Source organism: Parasteatoda tepidariorum, chromosome 10, assembly GCF_043381705.1.
Source record: "Parasteatoda tepidariorum isolate YZ-2023 chromosome 10, CAS_Ptep_4.0, whole genome shotgun sequence".
NCBI lineage: Eukaryota > Metazoa > Arthropoda > Arachnida > Araneae > Theridiidae > Parasteatoda > Parasteatoda tepidariorum.
Window position 1 is genome coordinate 23,223,348 of NC_092213.1, and position 9,303 is coordinate 23,232,650.

The following is a 9,303-nucleotide window of genomic DNA, read 5'->3' on the forward strand; positions in this document are numbered from 1 at the left end:
TTTTGTGGCCTTATTTTTGATTTGTTAATTTTTAAAAAATTTTGTATTACTAATTTTATTTAAATATTATTGTCTTTGTACGTTTACAGTATTTAATTTAAACTATTTATTATTTTTTTTTTAAAAGTTGAGATTACCAGAGCTGTGGAGTCAGTAAAGTTTGCTTTCTTGAGAGCTTGGTTTTAACTCCAAAATTTATTCAACTTGTATTAAAAAAATTACTCTATTGAAGGTACTTTATTTAATATTAAATTTTTTTAACATTACAGTTGAAGAAATGAATCATTTAAGAAAATTTATTTGTACAGAGTATTGAAACTGTGCATAATTATTTTATATATATATAAAAAAAAAACTAGATTTCAATATGTCTAACATATATTGTGCTCAAACATCTTAAACAAGATTGTTTAATGATTAGTCATGAATTAGAGAATTCTAATAAATCCTACATTAAATTAATTTTCTTTTAAAATTAACTTTGTAACTTAGCTAAGAAAATTTGGTTTTGAATGTAACGATTTTAATAATAACTCTTCAATTTGACCATGTATTACATTGAATTTTTAAATTTTTTTTTAGTAGTTTAATCAAACAATGCCGCAAAGGAGTTAAGTTGGTGATAAGCCATAATCTAAATCATAATAGCATAATTACAACCTTAAAGACCCTATCGCTGATTATTGGGACCTGGGATATTAAGTTTTGTGTCTAAATGGTCTTGCATATGTTGGATTCTTAAATTTCGACTAAAAGAACTGTCTAAAATCAGGGTATTAACTGATCTTTTATCACTCTTCACTAAATCACAGGTTTGAGTTTTCTTCTACTAAAATCATTCAACACTGCTCTTCATCTTGATTTTTGAGACTCTTTCTACATTTTGAAAAATTCTTATTTAGTTTATGAACTTTCGAATATTTGAAAGTTTATTTTAGTTTAATCTGTTACATTCAGATGCTCCTGTCAAATCCTCTCCCTTGTTTCCTTTCCTCCCCTTATCTCGTTGTTCAAACTTGTTTCTCTATCCTGATTTGTTAAACCATTTTACTCATGTTTGTCTCTTTACTTCTCTATCTTCATTTGATATTTAGGCTCTAAGAAAGGTATGCAATTTTGAACCTTAGCTTTGTAATTTTGAACCCAAACCAGAAGAAAGGGGAAGTCCTGGATAAAGTATTAGGAGTAATTTACATTCTTTGAGTACTTCGTAATGGAACTAACCCGCATTTGCGTTACACGGAGAAGAAAACCATGAAATCCTCTCATTGTTACCCGTGCGGCTAGGGGATTCTAACCCATAATTGGATTACCACTGAGGAAGTTTTTGTTATCAATACGGATTCAGCACTGTGGGTGTGAAATTAGTATTGACATGCCATCGCTGGAATTCGGACCTGGGTCACCTGATTGGAGGTGAGGGCTCTATTCTCTCAGTCAGCATAGCTCCTCCCTTCATTTGCTTCTTGGAGATAAGTTCATAGCTCCCAGTACTTCTGCTTTTGACTTTAGTTTCGGGGAGGGAAATGTCGGATTTCAGGGCCTCAGGTCAGCAATGGGTTTCTTTAAGCTTTTTCCTTAACTGTATGAATTGGGTGACCTAGGCCAACTTGGCATACAACAATAGAACTTTTTCCTCCTGATCAGCGATTTTGTAGTTCGAATGTGTTTGTTTTATCTTTAATTCATTTTTTATTTAAATTTTGTTTTCGAAATGTCCGATAATACAAAAATATATAACTATTTTAAGTAGGAAATGGAACTGAATTTAGGTGCGCATCTGCTGAATAAAAATTGGGTCTAAGAAAATAAATTGCTTAACTTAGAAATTTACATGAGATATGTTTTAAATAAAGTGTGTACACATGATTCTTCTTTTAAGGTTGATGTTTAATTCAAGCTAAAGTAACTGATTCTGAAGCTTAAGCAATGTTTAGAGTTTTATTTTTATTTGGCATCAAGTTTGTTGTTAATAATTTTTCTGTTTCGAGAGATGATGTCACAGCTCGTTTCTTGATATTCTATAAATTCAGTATTGTTCTTTGGAGTGCGATGACTTTTATTATTTGATGAGATCCACACAAAATGGTGTCAATAACAGGAAAAGTAATGTCTGCATGTGTGAGAATATTCAGAAATGTAACCAAAATCCAAACTTAATTTTGTTTTTGCATGTTGAAAACTTAAAAGATTTTGTTTACTGAGAATTCAAACCAGAAAGAGTTTCAGAACTTTTTTAAATAAGCTATATAAGTTACTCAGTTGGTTTTAAGACAATAGATTAAAATTTATCTGATTAAAGACTTTATTCGCTTCAAAAATATATAAATAGGAAATAACGGTCGCCGTGTTTTAATCGCTCAAAAATAGGCTCCCATTTTCATGACTCGCCAGACGTGATCGAATGAGAAGAAAAGTGATTAGAAATATAAAACGTAAAGTTTCCAACGAAAAATGGAAAAATAAAGTTGTGAAACAAAGCTAGAGAAACCACAGTAGCCGAGAGAGAGAGAATTCACAGTGGCCGAAAGGGACAAATCGGGGTAAAGTGCATTTCCACGTGCCATGGAAAGGTGGTGAGTAACTGATGTCGTTGACAAGGGAATCAGCATTCATATGAATAAAAAAAGACTCCAAGGCAGGAGCTGATGTGCCTGGGGTGGAAATAATTTTCGCATTGTCAAAATTGATTTTATACCCAAGATTCCAACAATGTGCAGCGATTTATTATTTTTCGTAATCTCGATAACGGGCATATCTATCGAATTACTTTAAGTTTAAATTTTAATCAATGTCACACTGACAAGGATTGTGGTTAATTCCCCTGCACGTATCAAAGCTTATAGGATCTCTTGGAGACTTAAATTTGATTTTGTTAACGGGCCTAAAAATGATTTTAAAACCAAAACGGGAGAGGATATTTTTCCGTATTCTTTATTATAAGAGTAAATTTGTTTTAGCTTCTAAAAATAATTTTAAAAAGAACAACTATGTTTAAACTAAATTTATATATATATAAAAAATAATAATCCATTTTTATAAGAACGAAAGAAAAATTCATTTAGAAAGCTCTGATGCCGTTGAAGTTACCCATGTTTTGTGCACAAAACGGGTTGTTTTGAGAGTAATTAATGTATCTCTTGTCAGTTTCGCAGTAATTTCTTCGGTTGTTATAATTTTCACGTTTTTCCACTTTCTTTATATTGTCATAATTTCTTTTAATATGCTCTTCATATGTGAGTGAATACAACTGATGTTTTCGTGAGATATGCTATAAATTTCATGATAACCATCTTACTGCCAACGATTTGTTAAAGATCTTTAAAATGATATCTTAGTTTGAAAATCCCTACCAAAAAAGTTCAATAATCTCGATGATGTCTGACTCTGTTTAATTAACAAAAGAGAGTCCCTAGGCCATCTTTGAAGGCCTTATTAGCTAGTGTTATTCAATACGAATATGCATTTTTATTCATATGAGCTTAAAAATTTTATTAAATTATACGTACTTAGTTTTATATTCTAGTACATAAGAACAGTTATTTTAACGCAATCCACAAGCAGGATAACAAAAAAATTTTTTTTTTATTCATTGAAAATTAATTTTTGATTCAATAATGAAATGAATCGCAATCCCCATCAAGATGATTGTTTAATGATTTATTTCTCGTTAAATATTTCGGTACTTTTCTATCTCGTTGGCACAGGTAAGTTCAGCTATTTTCTTAATCTTTCAAGAAAATAACTATCAGTTATAATTTTTTTTTGTTGAAAAAATGAAAGAAAGAAAAATTTGAACTTTTTGATTTTACATTAATCGAGTTAATCGCCTGCTCTGACGAAATGGAAAAGTACCGATTTTTCTTTTGGTTACTATGTTTATGCATTAAATATTAATGTTTTAGGTTTTACGCGACTTACTACCTGAACAAATCTGAAAATGTTCTGCCACGCATAAGAGAAAGAAAAAAAAAGTATAATCGTTATTAAATACCTTAGAATGTTTTTAGTTCAAACTAAAATGGAACTGTAAAAGCATTTGAATGATTCAAAATATGAATTAGGAAAAAATCTATTTTTTTTATTTTATTGTAAGATGTAAAAACATTGGGTAATTGTTCCATATTTTATTCAATAATTTGCTTACCGATTTGTTTATACAATCAGTAATGTTGTGCTTTGGTTATTGAAAATAAAATAAATATTAGAAATTCTATAAGACGGTGATTATATTAGTTAAAAAACATATTGATGTACTACATTGTGTAGATATTTGTAATTCCTTAAAATGAATAGTATTTAAATAAGCATTTTTTCCTAACAATCTTGATTAGCAATGTAAATAATAGTAAATAACTAAAAAAGTTCACAAATAAAATTTTTAGGTAAATTGAAAATAAACGAAAATTTGAAGAAAAAAAAATATTTTATTAAAACTGAAAAGTTTACATTGTTAAAAACTAAGAATTATATTGTTAAAAAATAACTACTTTATAATCCAAAGTACCAGGAAATTATTTTCACCAAATTATCCTTTTTGATAATTCTCTCAGTTCTTCACAATTAGATAATTACTTAAATAATATACGTACGTTAAATAACAATGCTCTTAACATAAACTATTTAAGTAATTATTTAACCCAGTAATACACGTTTTTAGCAATTTTTCTTAAAATTAAACGCTTTACCTGAACTGCCAGCGGATAAATACGAAACAGATACCAACAATAACGTAAATTCCAAGTGACGTCCACTTATCGCATAGGAGATCTCGACAGAGGTTGAAGGTTAGAAAAATACGAAGTGGAAATCTATACGATCTACCAATGGAAAGTAAGCGGAACTTGAATTTCTTGGAACAGAAGTCTACTTAACATCCTTAATCATATGCATTAACTTTTAAGATCTTCATTGGTTTCTTGTGGCGCAATGAATTCATTATCTTTCATTGTGCTAATTTGCTTATTGATTATACCTTGTCTCAAAGCGCAGTAAGTTTTTGTCTTGATATCTCCAAAGAATTCGAAACTAATTGTATTCTGTTTTCTATGTATAGTTTTCTTCTTTACTATAAGTTATTTTTCGCCCATTAAAATTTTCTAGTATATTTTATGCTTTTTTTTCTGCTTTTACTGAGAGAAAAAAAAGAGTCAAAGCTAAAAATTAAACAGAGATCTTAACTTTAAACGTCGATGAATATTCAATCTACGTAGTGTGAGATTCGTAAGTTTTGTCTTGATATCTGCTACGAACTATTTGAATGTGAAACTAATTGCATTGTGTTTATATGTAGTTTTCTTCCCTGCGTGTGATGTTTTGCCCATTTAAATTTTCTAATTTATTGTTTTGTTTCTGCTTTTACTAAGATAAAATATATAAAATATTTAAAGATAAAAAATTAAACAAAGATTTTAATTTTAAACTTATTTCATACTATCAATGAATTTTCAATCTAAGTAGTGTGAGATACTTACGTTTTGTCTTGATATCTGCTATGAACTATTTGAATGTGAAACATGTTTATTAACAGTTTTTTTCTTTACTGCACATGAATTTTTTTTCATGTTGAATTTTCTTAAATATTATGTTTTCTTTCCTGCTTTTACTAAGAGAAAAAATATTTAAATAAAAGCACAGATCTTAATTTCAAACGTCAAAGAATACTCAATCTACGTAGTGTGAAAAAGTTAAGTTTTTTCTTGATATTTCCAATGAACTATTTGAATGTAAAACTAATTGTATTGTGTTTATAAACAGTTTTCTTCTTTACTGCCAGTAATTTTTTTTCTAGTTGAGTTTTTAAGTTTTTACTTAAAAAAAAAAGATTTAAAGATTAAAATAAAGCACAGGTTTTTATCCTAAACTTATTTTTATTATTTTAAACTTATTACTCTATTAATAAATGTTCTATCCACGAAGTGTGAAGTTCTGGTTCAAATACTAGTAGATGAACTTGTTGAAAGTGAAATTATAATTGTATTGAGTTTATAAACAGTTTTTTTCTTCCTTGCAAATAATTTTTTTCGCAGTTAAACTTTCCAATATGTTTTTTTTTTCTGTTTTCACCAAAGGAAAAAAAGATTTGAAGGGAAAAATTTAATATAAATTTTATTTGTATGCCTATTTTGTACTGTCAATGGGAATTCTGGTGACACAGTTTAGAAAGTTTGGCTCATATAGAACCATAATATCATATAAGTTTTCCGCAACCTTTATATGGTTCTAAGTTGCATTAATATATATACTAAGTGGTATTGTTAAGTTTGATTACATAATGCTATATTTCAACGTTTATGGAACAGTGGTTTAATGTTACGCATTATCAATTTACAGCGTGTTACTGTTCAACGTTAAATCAATTTTTTTAGAGTATAGATATATAGAATACGTGAGATATCAATGTGCTTCCCCGGATATTTGTAATTTTGGATCCGACTCAGAAGACATTTAAATCTTAAGCTAATTATCGGGGCTAGTTCATCTCCACGTAGGATATTTAGAATAAAACTTGCCAGCCCTACATGGACTGGTAAACCACAAAAATCTACCATTGTTGACTCGACGGCAATGATTTTCCTTCTTCGTCTCTGGTATTATACTGCAAACAACTAAGTCAAAAAATATTAATAAGTAAATAAACAAATAAAATAAAGTACCTGGTAGTTACAGAGTTGTGGCACTATGAAAAAACGCATGGTCACAACGTCTAGAATACGGACAAATTCACCAAGTTTCTTCTACGGGACTACCAAAAAGCTCGTTTATTTTTACCGAAGCACTTTTGTAAAGATTTTGGTAAAATATTACAATAAAATATAGTTTTATAATATGTGATAAAATTTGGTAATTTTATCGTGATAATAATGCTTTTCGGCCTTTTTATCTCTAAGAACCGATCAATGTTTGATAATTTTTCCGCGGCTCTCTGAGGGAAGAGTGGACGTAAATGGTTTTGATTTAATAATTTTAATGTAATTGTATTTAAAAATTGCTACAAAGTAGCACACATTTGCTTTCGGGATATTGGTGCGGANCCTATTTTATACTGTCAATAGGAATTCTGGTGACACAGTTTAGAAAGTTTGGCTCATATAGAACCATAATATCATATAAGTTTTCCGCAACCTTTATATGGTTCTAAGTTGCATTAATATATATACTAAGTGGTATTGTTAAGTTTGATTACATAATGCTATATTTCAACGTTTATGGAACAGTGGTTTAATGTTACGCATTATCAATTTACAGCGTGTTACTGTTCAACGTTAAATCAATTTTTTTAGAGTATAGATATATAGAATACGTGAGATATCAATGTGCTTCCCCGGATATTTGTAATTTTGGATCCGACTCAGAAGACATTTAAATCTTAAGCTAATTATCGGGGCTAGTTCATCTCCATGTAGGATATTTAGAATAAAACTTGCCAGCATTACATGGACTGGTAAACCACAAAAATCTACCATTGTTGACTCGACGGCAATGATTTTCCTTCTTCCTCTCTGGTATTATACTGCAAACAACTAAGTCAAAAATATTAATAAGTAAATAAACACATAAAATAAAATACCTGGTAGTTAAGAGTTGTGGCACTATGAAAAATCGCATGGTCAAAACGTCAAGAATACGAACAAATTTACCAAGCTTCTTCTATGGGAACACCAAAAACCTCGGATATTTTTACCGAAGTGCTTTTGTAAATATTTTGGTAAAATATTTCAATAAAATATAGTTTTATAATATGTGATAAAATTTGGTAATTTTATCATGATAATAATGCTCTTCAACCTTTTTATCTCTAAGGATCGGTCAATGTTTGATAATTTTTCCGCGGCTCTCTGAGGGAAGAGTGGACGTAAATTGTTTATATTTTAAATGGTTTTGATTTAATAATTTTAATGTAATTGTATTTAAAAATTGCTACAAAATAGCATACATTTGTCTTCGTGATATTGGTGCGGATTTATGTAAAATCTCCCAGTCATCCTATCGTCTATGGAAAGTCGTACAAACCAGAGAGTAATACACCACAATAAGTAAAATGGAAGTAATTTAATGCTCCTTAGGTAACCGAGTTGTTTAGACAAACTCGAGAGGATTGCACCATAGTAAATAAAATGGAAATAATTTAATGTTCCTTAGGCAAACTCGAGAGAAATACACCATAGTAAATAAAATGGAAATAATTAAATGTTCCTTAGGCAAACTCGAGAGGATTGCACCATAGTAAATAAAATGGAAATAATTTAATATTCCTTAGGCAAGCTCGAGAGGAATACACCATAGTAAATAAAATGGAAATAATTAAATGTTCCTTAGGCAAACTCGAAAGGATTGCACCATAGTAAATAAAATGGAAATAATTAAATGTTCCTTAGGCAAACTTGAGAGGAATGCACCAAACTATATAAAATGGAAATAATTTAATGTTCTTTAAGCAACCTAGTACCATTTGATTTACGGAGGCGTGGTTTGGGGGCCAATGCTTTAGAGCATGATATGAAATCTATTTTTTTGGTTGAATTTACTTTTCAGTTTTTTTCCCTAAATGAGTGGTAATAAGAACTATAATTTTTAAACTAAAGTTTTAAAAGCAGATTGATTCTTAAACTTTTTCATTAATCTATGTATTTTTAATAAACTAATTTGGTAACTTATAGTAACTTAAAATGAGCAATGAATATCCCCAAATTTTTTTTATCCGATGAATGCGATTAATGTTTGAAATTATTTTTAGGACATTCTATTTGACAGCTCCTAGCACTCTTCGATTGGATTCTGATGAAACAATTGCTATTGCAGTTGAAGGCAAAGATGGAGCCTTGGTCAATGTTTACATCCAAGATTTTCCAGGGAAGATAAAAAATATAACACAAACTGTTTTGGAAGTTTGGCCAGGTATAACAATGTTTTTGTTACATTATAAATTGGACTTTTAAAACAAAAGCATTAGTTCATGGAAAGGGGTAGGCAATGTAATAATTACTGTATTAATATTCTTGTTATATATTAATGCTATATTTCAACGTTTATGGAACAGTGGTTTAATGTTACGCATTATCAATTTACAGCGTGTTACTGTTCAACGTTAAATCAATTTTTTTAGAGTATAGATATATAGAATACGTGAGATATCAATGTGCTTCCCCGGATATTTGTAATTTTGGATCCGACTCAGAAGACATTTAAATCTTAAGCTAATTATCGGGGCTAGTTCATCTCCACGTAGGATATTTAGAATAAAACTTGCCAGCATTACATGGACTGGTAAACCACAAAAATCTACCATTGTTGACTCGACGG

General features: G+C 29.5%; 1 protein-coding gene across 1 annotated transcript in view; it reads left to right on the forward strand.

Annotated features, from left to right (window-relative positions):
* Positions 1-4,782: 4,782 nt before the first annotated feature.
* LOC107446216 (A.superbus venom factor 1) overlaps positions 4,783-9,303 on the forward strand; it is an 88,660-nt gene continuing 84,139 nt past the window's right edge. Inside the window, exons 1-2 of the mRNA XM_071186913.1 lie at positions 4,783-4,991; positions 8,738-8,898. Coding sequence (XP_071043014.1) covers positions 4,930-4,991; positions 8,738-8,898 — 223 coding nt within the window. The 5' untranslated portion in view covers positions 4,783-4,929. The remainder of the gene's footprint in view (positions 4,992-8,737; positions 8,899-9,303) is intronic.